Source organism: Thalassophryne amazonica, chromosome 8 (assembly GCF_902500255.1).
Source record: "Thalassophryne amazonica chromosome 8, fThaAma1.1, whole genome shotgun sequence".
In the NCBI taxonomy this organism is placed as follows: Eukaryota; Metazoa; Chordata; class Actinopteri; order Batrachoidiformes; family Batrachoididae; genus Thalassophryne; species Thalassophryne amazonica.
Window position 1 is genome coordinate 88720225 of NC_047110.1, and position 18482 is coordinate 88738706.

The window sequence follows — 18482 nt, forward strand, 5'->3', positions numbered from 1 at the left end:
ACGTAAAAGCTGGGACGTATTTGGAATATATATGATTGAATATATATATGATATATGATTCTCAGTTTACATTTGCACAAATTCTCTGAAGTCGTACTTGTGGTATCACCTGTACGCTATAATCATACAGAAATTTTAAAAATCCATCAAATAAATTCTGAAGGATACAATAAATCATATAGCTAAAATTCTCTGAATGATGCGCCAGTTACAGTGGAATTGCCTCATACACAATCTACAACACTGTATAGTACACACGTCAGGATGGATGAGCGATCAAAGGTGCTGCGTTCAGGTTGCAGTCTCTCCTGGAGGCGTGGGTTTGAATCCCATTTCTGCAGGCTGATTATGACTGAGGTGTGTTTACTGGGAAAATACCGAGTGACGATCAGACAATAGAGAATTCCAAATCTATAAACACTATCTAAAAAATTCTACAAAGCGATCAAAATGTTTATGCTCCTCGAGCTTCCATCAAAAAGGATAAAAGGCTCAACCATGCAATTTCTGCCAAAACATTTATATTGCAGTATTTAGAGCAGAAAAACTACAACTTTCTCACATCTAGTTTGGAAAATAAGTAGATCTTCCGCCAAAACACTTTACTGCAGAGCAGAAACATCAGTGGGTTGCAGATTGTGGTGTGTGCTGTGATACAATTTAGGGTTTGTTAGAAGCAGATGTTTTTTTGATTTTATGTGACACCAGAGATGTGATCAGGACAAAAGAAAGGGCAGAAAATGAATGCATAAAAAAGAAAACCTGCCCAGTTAGCGCACAAACCAGAGGGAGGCTTTAATGGAGTTGTTTGCAGGGCTTCCCACAAAATAAAGAACCAAATTCAACTAAACAGGAATTACAAGAGAAATAATGAACACCGATGCTAAGCAACATGCATGCACACACTAAAATGTATCTGTCAATAACAAAGCTGTCCATTCATTCAGAGCCGACAACAACACAACAGCACCATTTGCTGCTTTGAGTGACAAATGCGTGTGCATGTGTGTACATGCTTCTTTACTAGGGGTGTAATGATACGCTCATTCCATCATACGATGTGTATCATAACACACACTACATGATTATATTCATAGTCATAGTAATTATGCAGCACAGCAGTGTGGTGGCGCCAGCAATCAGCGCACACGGTCACTGAATTCATTTACATGAAAGAGGAAAAACAGACATTTGAGTGTGTTTCAGAATCTGACTAGGCCTCAAAATGACTCTGAAATATTTAAGAGCTCTCACTATAGGAAACAAGAGTGCTCTGAGAGCGCGATGTCCCTCGCTGTCAAATGCTGCTTTGGTACAAGTGCTACATTCTTATAACATTTCAAGGAGCTGTACCAATTTTCTCGAAATTCCTCCTAAACCTGTGAGAGAAGTTGATGTCAGAATGCAGGCACCAACTCATGAAACTGCCAGTGTCTAGGTTTGTTAATCAAAGGCCATAACTCTGCCAAAATGTGTCAATATTGTACAATATTACAATATGAGTATTATCAACCAGTAACAAGGATTTGTACCATGTTACATGGAATTCCAAGTAAAAATGTGAGAGGAGTTGATTTCAGAAAGCAGGCACTCAAACACAAAAGTGACGCAATCTAACTTTGTTAATCAAGGGCCAAAACTCTGGTAAATTGACCCCGACTGGAACGATATGAAAATATGCATATTACCAACTTATAACAAGGACTTGTACCAGGTTTCATGAAATTCCAACTAAAAATGTAAGAAGAGTTGATTTCCGAACACTCATACCCTTTTTCGGACGGACGGACAGACAGACAGAAATCGCCATGACATAATCCCCCTTCGGGCCTTCGGCCAGAGGGAGATAAAAACATGATTACATTGATTAAAATATTCTACATTTTGTCCATAAAACTACTCAGAAAGATAAAGCTACAGTGTGTAGGATTTAGAGATGTTTCTCAGCAGAAATGGAATAAATGATTCATATCCATCTGTTCATTAGTGTATAATTACATGCAACAATTAATATGTGTTTGTGAGCTTAGAATGAGCACTTCATATGTATATGGGAATGGACCCCCCTCAAGGGAAACAACATTGGGAACACAGCGGCATAATGCAATCTGCAGCCTCACCACTAGATGACACTAAATCTTACACACTGTAGCTTTAAGGTGCAAACAATAAGGCAAGAAACTTTTGTTACTACTGACCAAAAACAACAACAACAACAAAAACACCTACATTCAGATCTGCAGTCAGATCTGGCTCTACATATTGGATCCAGTCCAGATTACAGTTGACAATCAGTGGAACAGGAGTTGGACTACCAATATGCAGACTTGGGTTTGATGGTCACATTATCCGTCTTTTCCTTAGACAACACACTTAATCTGCATGTTAGTTCACCTAGTTGTAAATCGGTACCAGCCTTTCTGAGGAAGCAACCTGTGTCCTGTCCAGGGGGAGTCAGGGATAAGCACTGGTGTTGCAGACCGAATGGTCTACCTCTAAAAATTGGTCCGCCCTGCCTCAACTGAGCATGCATCTTTTCAAAGCTCTGAGACAGAGCCTCTTCACCCAAAGCAATCAAATGGAATAATGTGATTATTAACCATTAAATGACAAGCTAAAACCTCGTAAATCATTCTAAAGTCAGTGTTAAGCAGAAATGAGGCCATTAGGACTGCTTTTTTGCATTTACGCAATATCTCTAAAATCAGAAAGGTCTTGTCTCAGAGTGATGCTGAAAAACTAATTCATGCATTTATTTCCTCTAGGCTGGACTATTGTAATTCATTATTATCAGGTTGTCCTAAAAGTTCCCTAAAAAGCCTTCAGTTAATTCAAAATGCTGCAGCTAGAGTACTGACGGGGACTAGAAGGAGAGAGCATATCTCACCTATATTGGCCTCTCTTCATTGGCTTCCTGTTAATTCTAGAATAGAATTTAAAATTCTTCTTCTTACTTATAAGGTTTTGAATAATCAGGTTCCATCTTATCTTAGGGACCTCGTAGTACCATATCACCCCAATAGAGCGCTTCGCTCTCAGACTGCAGGCTTACTTGTAGTTCCTAGGGTTTGTAAGAGTAGAATGGGAGGCAGAGCCTTCAGCTTTCAGGCTCCTCTCCTGTGGAACCAGCTCCCAATTCAGATCAGGGAGACAGACACCCTCTCTACTTTTAAGATTAGGCTTAAAACTTTCCTTTTTGCTAAAGCTTATAGTTAGGGCTGGATCAGGTGACCCTGAACCATCCCTTAGTTATGCTGCTATAGACGTAGACTGCTGGGGGGTTCCCATGATGCACTGTTTCTTTCTCTTTTTGCTCTGTATGCACCACTCTGCATTTAATCATTAGTGATCGATCTCTGCTCCCCTCCACAGCATGTCTTTTTCCTGGTTCTCTCCCTCAGCCCCAACCAGTCCCAGCAGAAGACTGCCCCTCCCTGAGCCTGGTTCTGCTGGAGGTTTCTTCCTGTTAAAAGGGAGTTTTTCCTTCCCACTGTAGCCAAGTGCTTGCTCACAGGGGGTCGTTTTGACCGTTGGGGTCTTACATAATTATTGTATGGCCTTGCCTTACAATATAAAGCGCCTTGGGGCAACTGTTTGTTGTGATTTGGCACTATATAAAAAAATTGATTGATTGATTGATTTTGAGCAGAAACAAGGTGAAACTTGGTGATGCTTTGAAATGACCGACACGCAGTGAATGCATCAGCTAAGCAGCTCATGTAACCGTGGCGCTCTGATCGCTTCTTCCTTCGCCCTTTATGATGAAATAATGCTGAATTTATGTGGAAATGATTGTTGTATAAAAGCTTCAGATATCTGTCGCTGAGCTAGATGATGACTGGAGTGGTTTTAAGCAGAAACGAGATGATAATCTGTGAACTGTGGCTAATGATGCATGCGCAGTGAAGGCAGGGCGGAGAGATTTTTAGGGGGGTCCGTTCGGTCTGCAACACTGGCACCAATGGGTCTTAGGGTCTACATAGGACTTACTTCAAAGTGGTGAAACACTTGTCTTCTGACTTTTGTCAGGATATGTATTCTAGTTTTGACTTCTTGCCCCAAAAAATTCTTAACATTTAAATTTGAAACAAAACAGATAATTAACTCCTGCCTCTGTATCCAGATCATCACCAAAACAAAATAGTTTCTTGCTCTTATAACTACCCATACTTTCAATAAACTGCACTAAAATTGGTTTATGACATTTGCAGTACACCCCGTGAAAGAAAGAGAAAAAAAAAAGATTCACTTCAGGATGTGCTACTCAGGGCAGCACAGTGGCTTAGTGGTTAGCATGGTCACCTTACAGCGAGGTTACAGTTTCACTTCCAACCGGGTCCTTTCTGTGTGGAGTTTGCATGTTCTCCCCATGTTTGCGTTGGTTCCCTCTGGGTTCCCCGGCTTCCTCCTACTTCCCGGTCACTCTAAAGTTACTGCAGGAGTGCAAATCTGTCTTTCTATATATGCAGCCCAGCGAGAGACTGGCTGCCTGTCCAGGCTGCCTGTCCACTGGGGTAGAGACCATTACACTGAACTGGAATAAGAGGGTTCAGAATGGATGGATGTGCTACCCACCATATATATACTGTATTCCTCTTACGTCATCCTTATGCAGGGTGAAGTTGTGAGTGTGAATCCACTGATAGAAAGGAGCCATTATTGCATTTGGATTATCCGAGTGCTCCAATCCCAAAGCATGACCAAGCTCATGGACTGCAACCAGGAAGAGGTCGATACCTGCACATCAGAGACCAGGGGACAGATTTGATTAATATTTGGAAAAAATAATGCATCATATCTTTGTGTAAAATAAGTTTTGAACAAAGGAATACTATGAGATATATATTTAAATCATGGAACTACAAACTACCAATAGGATCAACCATAACAATTTGAAGGAAAGTTTGGACACACTTTAAATGTGTCCAAACCTTTGACTGTTTAGTTGGTTTTATTCCTTCACTGCACACAGATTACATATTAAATAAATACTAGTGATCATCTAGTTATGACACATCACTGTCACTATAAAATCACAGGTTTAAATCTCCACAAGAAGCAAAAACAACCAACTAACCTGCTGGATTTTGGTTGTCCAGTGTCCATGGTTCATCTGAGTCAAAGTGTGTATCCCCACCAATTCCTGGTCCGGGATAAAAGGCGTGTGCCAACGAACCCCCTTCGCCATCAAATAAGGACATATCACCATGGAAACCAGAGGCAAATAACAAGAGAATGTCAACTGGCTCAGTATGGCTACTGTTTGTGTTCTCAGCAGGTTTCTCTTCAAAAGTGAGGGGCGTGGCCTGTCTCCAGACATCAAAGGCCTTGCGGAGCGCATCATAGGTCCGCTCTTCTCCCAGGGTGGTGGGGATGTGCTGGTTTATTATGCTAAATCCGGGAGGCAAAGCACATCAAAGTTAATATCTGACCAGAGAAAATGTCTCCTAATAATGCTGCTTCAGCGCTGAGAACCTGTAGGTGATGTGGTCCTTGTCCCACTGCTGACCCGTGAGTGTGTAGCGTTTCTTCCTCACTCCGCTGTCCCCCTCTTCAGCTATTTTGTCTGGGAGACCACAGCGAGGTCGACGCATGGCCCTACACAGTCAAACACAATGTGTATTAAACGCTTAGCTAAGAAAATATTAACAGCTTTTCTTCAGAGGATAAAGGCAGAGTTGCGCATCACTCTTTAATCTGCTTTTGAGTGATGCATGATGGGATATTTTAATCCATTATGACATATAGGCCTAGCTCCCAGTGAATCATAAGTGGAACAAGTGGATTCAGAAAACTGATGGATGGATGATAATGTTTCTGTACAATTCCTGTCCAAATGACACCCAAAAGTGAGGGATTATTATTCTTGAAGCTATGATAAAGGAATTATTCACTTTGTATCAACTAAAATAATTTTTTTATATCATGAAACTGTGTTGCCTTCAATTTATACATTCTGAGGTTCAACAATGACAATACAAATACCAAAATATTCACACAAATTTTCATCAATCAATTTTATTTATATAGCGCCAAATCACAACAAACAGTTGCCCCAAGGCGCTTTATATTGTAAGGCAAGGCCATACAATAATTACGTAAAAACCCCAACGGTCAAAACGACCCCCTGTGAGCAAGCACTTGGCGACAGTGGGAAGGAAAAACTCCCTTTTAACAGGAAGAAACCTCCAGCAGAACCAGGCTCAGGGAGGGGCAGTCTTCTGCTGGGACTGGTTGGGGCTGAGGGAGAGAACCAGGAAAAAGACATGCTGTGGAGGGGAGCAGAGATCAATCATTAATGATTAAATGCAGAGTGGTGCATACAGAGCAAAAAGAGAAAGAAATACTCAGTGCATCATGGGAACCCCCCAGCAGTCTAAGTCTATAGCAGCATAACTAAGGGATGGTTCAGGGTCACCTGATCCAGCCCTAACTATAAGCTTTATCAAAAAGGAAAGTTTTAAGCCTAATCTTAAAAGTAGAGAGGGTGTCTGTCTCCCTGATCCGAATTGGGAGCTGGTTCCACAGGAGAGGAGCCTGAAAGCTGAAGGCTCTGCCTCCCATTCTACTCTTACAAACCCTAGGAACTACAAGTAAGCCTGCAGTCTGAGAGCGAAGCGCTCTATTGGGGTGATATGGTACTATGAGGTCCCTAAGATAAGATGGGACCTGATTATTCAAAACCTTATAAGTAAGAAGAAGAATTTTAAGTTCTATTCTAGAATTAACAGGAAGCCAATGAAGAGAGGCCAATATGGGTGAGATATGCTCTCTCCTTCTAGTCCCCGTTAGTACTCTAGCTGCAGCATTTTGAATTAACTGAAGGCTTTTCAGGGAACTTTTAGGACAACCTGATAATAATGAATTACAATAGTCCAGCCTAGAGGAAATAAATGCATGAATTAGTTTTTCAGCATCACTCTGAGACAAGACCTTTCTAATTTTAGAGATATTGCATAAATGCAAAAAAGCAGTCCTACATATTTGTTTAATATGCGCTTTGAATGACATATCCTGATCAAAAATGACTCCAAGATTTCTCACAGTATTACTAGAGGCCAGGGTAATACCATCCAGAGTAAGGATCTGGTTAGACACTATGTTTCTAAGATTTGTGGGACCAAGTACAATAACGTCAGTTTTATCTGACTTTAAAAGCAGGAAATTAGAGGTCATCCATGTCTTTATGTCTGTAAGACAATCCTGCAGTTTAGCTAATTGGTGTGTGTCCTCTGGCTTCATGGATAAATAAAGCTGGGTATCATCTGCGTAACAATGAAAATTTAAGCAATGCCATCTAATAATACTGCCTAAGGGAAGCATGTATAAAGTGAATAAAATTGGTCCTAGCACAGAACCTTGTGGAACTCCATAATTAACCTTAGTCTGTGAAGAAGATTCCCCATTTACATGAACAAATCAAGTTATACATTTTTCAAAATACTTGTTTCTGGAGCACAAGAAGCCAGCTCCTTGAATTAAGTTTTGTAATGTTGCTAAATACAGAAACTTTACCTGCAGAAAGGTGTGTGCGTGTGTGTATGCACCTACTGTCATTATAGTCATAAATGTCCTGGGAATATTGCACTATTATTTCTGTGAATCATTATTTTTCTGGTGCAGGATGAATAGAATAATAATAATAATAATAATAATAATAATAATAATAATAATAATAATAATAATAATAATAGGTGTAATATGTCTTTATTTTTCTGAAATCAACAGAATCTGGCCCACTGACTGCTGGGATAGGCTCTACCCCTGACATATACGATCAAACATTGATTTATTTATTTATTTGTTTTTTAACTTTGGAGCAAGGGCAGCACAGTGTCTTACTGTGGTCTCACAGCAAGAAGGTCATGGGATCACGTCCCACCTGGGGCCTTTCTGGGTGGAATTTGAATGTGCTCCCCATGCCATGTTTGTGTGGGTCCAGTCTGGGTGCTCTGGCTTCCTCCCACATCCAAAGGCATGGTTAGGTGAATTGGAACTTTAAAGTGTGTGTGTGTGAACATGTTTGTCTATATGTGGCCCTGCGACAGACTGGCGTCATGTCCTAGGTGTACCCTGCCTCATGCCCTATGACTGCCAGCCCCCTGTGACCCTTAACTGGAATAAGTGAGTATAGAAAATGAATCGATGGACTCTGGAGCATACAAATAAAGGAAAATTCATACTTGCATGTTTTTAGTTGTACTGAGTTTGTAGTCCTGACACACATTGGGGTGAATCTAGCTAAGGCGGAGGGTTGGGTTGTGATTCTTGATAGGGTAGTTGTAAAACAGCTAACTGATCATCTGCAGAGGAATGGTCTATTTGAAGAGTTTCAGTCAGGTTTTAGAATTCATCATAGTACAGAAACAGCATTAGTGAAGGTTACAAATGATCTTCTTATGGCCTCAGACAGTGGACTCATCTCTGTGCTTGTTCTGTTAGACCTCAGTGCTGCTTTTGATACTGTTGACCATAAACTTTTATTACAGAGATTAGAGCATGCCATAGGTATTAAAGGCACTGCGGTGGTTTGAATCATATTTATCTAATAGATTACAATTTGTTCATGTAAATGGGGAATCTTCTTCACAGACTAAGGTTAATTATGGAGTTCCACAAGGTTCTGTGCTAGGACCAATTTTATTCACTTTATACATGGTTCCCTTAGGCAGTATTATTAGACGGCATTGCTTAAATTTTCATTGTTACGCAGATGATACCCAGCTTTATCTATCCATGAAGCCAGAGGACACACACCAATTAGCTAAACTGCAGGATTGTCTTACAGACATAAAGACATGGATGACCTCTAATTTCCTGCTTTTAAAGTCAGATAAAACTGAAGTTATTGTACTTGGCCCCACAAATCTTAGAAACATGGTGTCTAACCAGATCCTTACTCTGGATGGTATTACCCTGACCTCTAATAATACTGTGAGAAATCTTGGAGTCATTTTTGATCAGGATATGTCATTCAATGCGCATATTAAACAAATATGTAGGACTGCTTTTTTGCATTTGCGCAATATCTCTAAAATTAGAAAGGTCTTGTCTCAGAGTGATGCTGAAAAACTAATTCATGCATTTATTTCCTCTAGGCTGGACTATTGTAATTCATTATTATCAGGTTGTCCTAAAAGTTCCCTGAAAAGCCTTCAGTTAATTCAAAATGCTGCAGCTAGAGTACTGACAGGGACTAGAAGGAGAGAGCATATCTCACCCATATTGGCCTCTCTTCATTGGCTTCCTGTTAATTCTAGAATAGAATTTAAAATTCTTCTTCTTACTTATAAGGTTTTGAATAATCAGGTCCCATCTTATCTTAGGGACCTCATAGTACCATATCACCCCAATAGAGCGCTTCGCTCTCAGACTGCAGGCTTACTTGTAGTTCCTAGGGTTTGTAAGAGTAGAATGGGAGGCAGAGCCTTCAGCTTTCAGGCTCCTCTCCTGTGGAACCAGCTCCCAATTCAGATCAGGGAGACAGACACCCTCTCTACTTTTAAGATTAGGCTTAAAACTTTCCTTTTTGCTAAAGCTTATAGTTAGGGCTGGATCAGGTGACCCTGAACCATCATTCTGAACATTTGATTGTAATCCAAATTCTGCATTTGTCTGTATTTCGTTGTGCACATTTCACAACAGTAAAGTGTTGTATTTTGGCCCATCTATTGTCCATTCATTTACGCCAACACCTTTGTCACCATTGTTGCTGTTTTTATCCCGTAACTCCATAGAATTCAGTCACAGATAGTCCAAACTATACCTTTTTGGAATCTTTATGATCAGGCAAATAATGTGGAATATTTTTCAATATGATTGGAGCATCTTTTAATTTTGACCTTCTTCAATTAAACTCTACCTGACCACCGATTGAAAATTCAAGTGGCCAATCGTTTTTTCAAAAGAGGAGTGTCTAAGGAGTATTTCTGCTGAATTTGATGCTTTTATCACCATTTGCAGGATTCCCCTCTAAATATTCTCTTATCCGCTGCACTAAGGACAGTAACTTCAGTCAAATAAGCCAAGTTGTGCACCGCAGTAACTAATGCATGCAGCAGTGTTCACCAATCAGCATTGAATTTTTTTTTTTTTTTTTTAGGAAAAACCTTTCTGCTGTTCTATCACACCTTTGGTCAGTGGCTTGACCCCCCTCTAGATCAGCCACTGCACATTTGACAATACTGCCAAAATTTCAAGCACAATAAAACTGTAGCTCCAGAAGAATTTAAAGCTTACGCGACAGTTGCAGCGTCCATCTGACCCGTCACCTCCAGGCCGTAGAAGCGCTGCATGTCACTGATGGCTTTGGACAAAATCTGAGCTGACTGCATGGTGGACATCTGTCTGCTGGCCTGAGACAGGTAGCCAAACCTACGAAGCCATGCCTGTGAGAAGACACACATCAGTCATATGTGTTTGCATGACGGCTGGAATCGCTAAACAGATCTATAGAAGCCCACGTGGACACTCTGTGTTTGTACGTGCACATCAGCAACAGCTGTTGGTTGAGAGACTCAGTTGAGGAAAGAATGAGCCTCCGGCTCATAACTTGTGAATAGCAGAGATCCGAACCAGATGGCTTTTTCATCAACAAGGTGATAATCCGGCTCTCAGCATCTCAAGAGGGAGAAAAATGTCAAGAAGGTAATTGGAGATAAAGAGAAGTACTAACTGTGAACATTCCATAAATGAGCATTCCAACTGATGATTTAAATGACAGCTGGAATATTTGCACTTTGTTTCACACTGGCTGAGAATGAAAATGAGCATGCTGAGCCACGTAGCCAAACAAGATGACGTCTCTGGAGGTAAAATGCTTTCAAGTGTTAAAATCTGCCTTTTAAGAAAGCTCAGCAAGAAAAGAACAACAAAACAAAACAAAACAAAACCAAAAAAAAGCCAGCACCACCACATTCTCACACAGCTGGAACGAGGAATTCAGACTTTTCATGCATCTGCAGAGCGAAAGATGTCTGAGGGTTTAAAAAAAAAAAAAAAAAAAAAAACACACAAAAAGATTCTTTCTGCATAACACTGAAAATGTCAGCTGATCCTAAATCAGATCCTGTAGAAGACAGGAAGATTTATTTTTGTACAGATCACCAAACTAATTTATTTCACTTCAAGATGGTAAAGTGGCGCCGACGCCTCCGCCAAGGCTAACTGGTCCCTCCTACACCACATGTGGATCCCTACCCAGATCCATCTGACATGCGTCAGGTCAGGTAAGGCTGGATCGGGAAGCATATGTGCTGGTGTACCATCTACCACACCATGGAACTGCCTTGACTCCTGGACGGTAACCACCCAGACAGATAACCAGTCGATCCTGTTGTGGTTTAAATGATACTTCAGGAAACAGAAATCACAGCAGTCAAGCGGATCTGCAATTTATTCAACTGTGAGTTCTGAACACCCAGTCTACTGCCATGGTTGCTGGACAAAGTAATGGGTTATTGTTCCGACATTGACTGATGGAGTTAACAGTGAACTCGCATCAGCTGCTGACACCATCAGGTCACCCCTAAAAGAACTGAGACATGCAGGTAAACTGCTACCTGCAGATGGACTCTGCATGAAAAAGGGAAATGGTACAGATGGACAGTGAACGGCAACTTTCATTGGTCTGGACATGTTAATGTTTGTATAGTGCAAGACCTGGTCATATTTAAAGCTACAGTATGCATGTTTTATGTGCGTCTATTAGCAGAAATGGAATATAGCATTCTTAACTATCTGATCGTTTGTGTACAATTACCTGTAACAATAACTCAATATGTTTCCATATGCTTAGAATGAGCCCTTCATTTCTACATGGGAGTGAGCCTGCTCACAGAGGACGCCATGTTGCACCGCCAAGTTGATACAGTAGCATACTTACTCATTTCCATCGTGGCTGAAAGACTGAAGAAAAAGAGGAGGACTCGGTCGTTGCTCCATTATACACTGTCTATTACGAGTGGAGGCTAACTAGTTTGAGAACCTGCATAAATGCGAAACAGTTATTAGAGTATAGGTCGCACAGAGTTGTCACTGCACTGAATGATGAACACGTCCAATAATACTTGAACACAATACAGATGTTCAATTATCTTTAGTGTTAATTATATTACAGTGAGGAAAATAAGTATATGAACACCCTGCGATTTTGCAAGTTCTCCCACTTAGAAATCATGGAGGGGTCTAAAATTTTCATCTTAGGTGCATGTTCACTGTGAGAGACATAATAAATACAAAAAAATAAAAAAAAATCCGGAAATCACAAAAAATCAAATTTTTTTAATAATTTATTTGTATGTTACTGCTGCAAATAAGTATTTGAACACCTACCAACCAGCAAGAATTCTGGCTCACACAGACCTGTTAATTTTTCTTTAAGAAGCCCTCTTATTCTGCACTCTTTACCTGTATTAATTGCACCTGTTTGAACTTGTTACCTGTATAAAAGACACCTGTTCACACAATCAATCACTCCAACCTGTCCACCATAGCCAAGACCAAAGAGCTGTCTAAGGACACCAGGGACAAAACTGTAGACCTGCACAAGGCTGGGATGGACTACAGGACATCAGGCAAGCAGCTTGGTAGAAGACAACTGTTATGATTATTTATTAGAAAGTTGAAGAAACACAAGATGACTGTCAATCTCCCTCAGTCTGGGATTCCATGCAAGATCTCACTTTGTGGGGTAAGGATGATTCTGAGAAAGCTCAGAACTACACAGGAGGACCTGGTCAATGACCTGAACAGAGCTGGGACCACAGTCACAAAGATTACATTAGTAACTCATGATACTGTCATGGTTTAAAATCCTGCAGGGCAGCAAGGTCCCCCTGCTCAAGCCAGCACATGTCCAGGCCCGTTTGAAGTTCAGCAGTGACCATCTAGATGATCCAAAGGAGGCATGGGAGAAGGTCATGTGGTCAGATGAGACCAGAATAGAGCTTTTTGGAATCAACTCCACTTACCATGTTTAGAGGATGAGAACAACCCCAAGAAAACCATCCCAACTGTGAAGCATGGGGGTGGAAACGTCATACTCTGGGGGTGCTCTTCTGCAAAGGGGATGACTGCACTGTATTGAAGGGAGGATGGATGGGGTCATGTATTAAGAGATTTTGGCAAACCACCTCAGTAAAAGCATTGAAGAGGGGGCATGGCTGGGTCTTCCAGCATGACAATGACCCCAAACACACAGCCAGGGCAACTAAGGAGGGACTCTGTAAGAAGCATTTCAAGGTCCTGGAGTGGCCTGGACAGTCTCCAGACCTGAACTCAATAGAAAATCTTTGGAGGGAGCTGAAACTCCAAACCTGAAAGATTTGGAGATCTGTATGGAGGAGTGGACCAAAATCCCTGCTGCAGTGTGTGCAAACCTGGTGAAAAACTACAGGAAACGTTTGACCTCTGTAATTGCAAACAAAGGCTACTGTACCAAATATTAACATTGATTTTCACAGGTGTTGAAATACTTATTTGCAGCAGTAACATACAAATAAATTATTAAAAAAATCATACATTGTGATTTCCGGATTTTTATTTTTATTTTTAGATTATGTCTCTCACAGTGGACATGCACCTAAGAAGAAAATTTCAGACCCCTCCATGATTTCTAAGTGGGAGAACTTGCAAAATTGCAGGGTGTTCAAATACTTATTTTCCTCACTGTATATACTTTTTTATTTATATTGTGCCTTACTGTTATCTGTTTTTATCTCTATTATTATATGGTATGGGATTTTGCCAACTTCTGATTGGCCCATTCGCCACGTTCTGAGCTGTACCACATGCCGAGTTGACCGCTGGTGGATCCGAGTAGACTGCGCGTGCAGCGTAGTGCTAGCTAATTGAGCAAGGCCTTCTATCGATAACGACCAATCAGATAATGCGATACAACGGCTGCTTTGGCTGCCAGTTTGTTGACAAGATGGCAGAAGACAGGTTTGCATCTGTTAGTGATGGGAAGAAGACCCACAGAAATACAGTCAGCAGCCAACCTGTTTTGCAAGTACATCACTGAAAAGGGACACGCGCCTAACTTTGAAACTTATGACAGACGGATGCTTGACAGAGTACTCGGTCCATTTTACGTGGAAGCTAGACAGGCGAATGGTGAACTTTGTAAGAAAAGAAGCCTGATGACTCTTCATCTCGGACTTAACAGGCATCTCCAGTCGATCGATGGGATGTCAGTTGGTGCAGTATGACAGTAATAAAATAAAGAGGTGAAACGTGAGATAGATTTTTCAGTTTTAGTATGTTTGACAAACTCCCAATTTTCTTGTTTACCATATAATAAAGCAGTTATAGACATTTGATTTCGGTGTTCCCGTGATTATGTGGACCTGGTCAGGATGGGCCCATCCTGACCAGGTCCACATAATCATGGGTACACCGAAATCAAAAGTCTTTAAAGGGGATAGAGAATCAAAATCATCTTTTTCATGTTTTTGGTGTTAGTTCAGAGTCTCCCCGCTGTGGGGAAAACACACGAAGTGCCAGCAAGTTTCAGAACCTCTGTTTCAAGTATTTCTCCTTTTTGGAATTGCCGCCAGAAAACAGGCCAATCCGTTTTTGAGAGAAAAGTTACGTCACTTTTTCACCAATAGCCCCCATACACACACCCACACACACCCACCCCCTTTCACACACGCCCCTTCGAAATTAATTATTCATAAGGTTGTGCCCACCCATTCCTACCACTGGAAGAGGAGCAATGTCGAGCTACAGGTGTGCCTTCCCAGGCTGTCATAGTGGACTACGATCTTTCCATATTTTTCCCACGGAAAACAGTGTACGCGATCACTGGCTTTTATTCATTTTTAACCACATCCCCAGGACATACAACCGCCGACTATTTCTTTGCTCTGCGCATTTCACGGAGGACTGTTTCACAAACCTTGCTCAATTTCGAGCTGGCTTCAGTCGGCATTTAATACTCAGTAGAGGGTCAGTTCCGACTCTGCGACAAAATCAACCCCAGCAATCAGTACAGCCTGTAAGTATCACATTTGTTTTTAAATTTATTTCAGATCGTTTTTTTTTTTTTTATCATTATTATTTTGTGACTGGACTTTATGTCAGTCAGCCTCTGGCTGACTTCATGTTGGTGGGCGAGGAACAAGATTTATCACTCAACAGCAATGTTGAAACGTGATCTGTTAAATAAGTTCGTGAAGATTACTGTCGTCTCGTTTTCACTACAACGCGCTCAACTTTTGTTCAGAATCAGCTTCTTATCACTGGTAACGACACGGATTTCCTCTCACTCAAACCCGCAGCTTCACAGTGCTTTAAACCGTCGTCCGCAAACTTCAATAGCGACACAAGTGCAAAACGAGACGAGTCATTGGCTAAATGCTGGGCTTTGTCCCAGCATGCTTTGTCTGGGGGTCTATGGGGCAGTGGGCTGGCCTCGGCTGGCCCGGACGCCCAGCTTCTGCATGATGATTGGATGATCTGTCTGAGGCTGAATCCATTTTTGATTGACAGCAAAATGAGCAAATCAGCGATCATTTTCATTCTGTTCTGAGTTGAACCGGAGACCTTCCTAATCCTCTTAGTGGCATTTTCAGTGAGAGCAAGAGCAGCCAATCAAACAACGGCAACCGATCAGCGCCAACACCTACCTGCATTTCATAATGAGGTTGCCAAATAAGCTCCGAAACGACGCCATTAAAAGCAAACGAGGCATTCTAAACCCAGCATAGTAACATAGCTGTTTCAGAGAGCCTTTTAGGAAGGTTCTGAGCCATTACAGACCCAACCAATTTTTTTTGGGCTACATATCACATCACAGAACAAGGATTGTTGTTGTGTCTCTTAAACAACACTGAAATGAGAGGCTCTAGCTTAATTTTGTTGTACTTTTCTGCAATAATGCAGATTAAAACAGTCACCTGTGTGCTTGGTTTAGGGGTTGGTAAAGTCAGATTTACTTGTGTGAAGCACTTTAACCCTCTGGGGTCCGAGGGCATTTTCTGGACAGTTCACTCGCCTGGCATAAATGTTTTATTATTGCTGTTAACAGCTCTCCCTGCATCCCACAATCAAGCTTTATGTCTCTTTTTTCAGAACAACCTGTTCTTTCATAATATATATGCTTTGTTGTGTTTTATAAGTGTAATAAAGGTTTACAATCAGAAATAAAGGAAAAAGTAAAGCAGAAAATTATTTTCCATACACATTTATTCAAAACACACAGCAAACTATAATAAACAACTGTTTAGACACTTTATAAAGGTAATTTTAGGTCTAGCATGAAAGACTGTGCAACAAAAAAGTTCAAACAATAAACAAATGCACAGCTTGAACCATATATACAAAATGGTCTATGCATTTTTGTTTTTCTTCATCTCAAAGCAATTTCTGTCTGCTATTACACAAAGGTCACGTCACAAATTTCTATTTCTACTGTGTTTTGGAGTCTTCTGTCTGACTCTGCAAGTTGCTTTCATTTCACACTTTGGGTCCTACAGTTTGAGGAGCGGCACCTCTCCCTCACCCCATTGATATGGTAAACAGTGCCAGAGGGAGAGAGCCACAGAGTTATCCAGTAACATTCAAATGCAAACTAGTGGAGCAATCCTGATAGTTACACACTCTTTGTTTGAGCACATGAGATTGTCATGCGAGGCTCCGTCTGCTTTCACTTTCGCTGTGCGTAATGGCGCAAGGCACATTGGAGGAGTTAGGGGCCTATTCGAAGGGCCAACGAGTAAGATATCACTCCTGAAAATGATCTTTGGTTTATCACGTGAGGTAAATCTGCCCTACAATTGGATTTTGGAAAACCATGTGACGGTGAACCAATTCCGATTGGACACTCACACTGCGCAGACCATCACACAGCGTCTATGAGGAGTACAAGGATGGCCGATGGTGGATCGAAAGTCCGCAGTTAACTTTTCAGCAAAAAAAGGAAGTTTCTATCGCATATCATTAGTTATTTATAATTTAGTAAAGCTTGGTCTCAGCTGTCATATATGACGCCGTCGGCCCCAGAAAGTTAAGGGAGCTTTGTTGTGATTTGGCACTGTATAAATAAATTGAACAGTAAGATATTCTGATTCTGATTTGATGCAGTTTGGACAACAGAAACCACCAAATGGACACCGATGGAGAAATTAACTGGATTGTTTTCAGGAAGCCCTCAGTTTGTGGTGTGTCCTAAAAGGACTTTTAAAATCCAAATAAATAAATAATATAAACAAGATGGGACAATAAATGTGTGATGCTGTCATTGGATGTTATCTGATGCAGATAAATACAGATTGTTGACCCATAGAATTGGAAACACGACAATAACACGTCTGATTTTTTTATAATTATTTTATCAGATCTTTAATTTGGGATTTTGTATATTTCTGAAGTGTACTTTTAATACTAGTTTCTTTTCAGCATGTTAATTCCAGGCAAAGCTATTTATAGTTGGACCAATAAGTCACATGACCTCCCACACTAGTGAAAAAAACAAAGTGCAACTTACACATATGACTTATCACTGGAAAAATAAAAGGCAACATGAAAGTGAAAACATGAGGGTCAAATGATGATCACCATAATGGAGGCCAACAGGAAATCCTGCACACTGTAGCTTTAAATTGGAAAAAGGTGAAAGGGTCAAATGAAATTCATGCATCAGCATGAAACATGAAGATTTGAAGGACTAAACTGCTTAATAATTCAGAAACATTCTAGACAAAGAGATGAAAGTGGATTCAAAGTCCAAACGGAACCTTTGTGGACCCGCAGACTGACCTCAGCATTGAACCCGTCCTCTTCTGGAACCGTTTCCATCGGACTGCACACAATCAGAGACAATAAACATCCCACAGTGAAGATCCGAGTCCAGATCTGGTGCCGAGGAGTCATCTCCGAAACCGGATCAGAATCCACTTTACTCTGAACTTCCTCCGTGTGGGATCTGGGACAAAGGTATTCTCTTTCCGAGCCTCCTATCTGCTCATTCTTATTCTGGAGTAGAAACACTTTAATCCCGAAACTTTCAAACGTTTTCTACACGTAGAAAAGAAAAAAAAAAAACCCCACAAAAAACACGTGACGTCAGAGATTCGAATCCAGTCCGAGTTGTGCAACCTGATCCATGGTTCACTCAGTCCAAAATCCACAACGGTTTAATAAGCAACAAGTCTCCGAATACAGAACCGAACCGAGCGTTTAAAAGCTCATCTGCGCGGGTTTAATCCAGATCAGGATGGACGCAGACACAAACCAGCAGCAGGAGACTGGGATTAAAATGGGAACAACCTCCTTCCTCTTAATAACCCAGAACCACATCACAGTGACCAGAACCAACGGTCATGTTGCCACCTGCTGATTTTAGGAGAAACTACACTAAAGTGAAATATGTGATTGAGAAACGAACAAAAACGCTGCAGGATTCATTTGTTGGAGAATCCAAACAGTTCTAACTGGTCCAGAGGTCTCGAACTATGTGCAGGATTTAAACTGTCTAT

At 41.0% G+C, this 18482-nt stretch overlaps 1 protein-coding gene across 1 annotated transcript in view; it reads right to left on the bottom strand.

Moving 5' to 3' along the window:
- LOC117516058 (matrix metalloproteinase-15-like) overlaps window positions 1-18221 on the bottom strand; it is a 31016-nt gene extending 12795 nt beyond the window's left edge. The window contains exons 1-5 of the mRNA XM_034176935.1: window positions 17764-18221; window positions 10240-10388; window positions 5476-5598; window positions 5078-5391; window positions 4576-4737 (exon numbers count right to left, since the gene is read on the bottom strand). Of these exons, the coding sequence (XP_034032826.1) occupies window positions 4576-4737; window positions 5078-5391; window positions 5476-5598; window positions 10240-10388; window positions 17764-17877 (862 nt within the window). The 5' untranslated portion in view covers window positions 17878-18221. The remainder of the gene's footprint in view (window positions 1-4575; window positions 4738-5077; window positions 5392-5475; window positions 5599-10239; window positions 10389-17763) is intronic.
- Window positions 18222-18482: the final 261 nt, after the last annotated feature.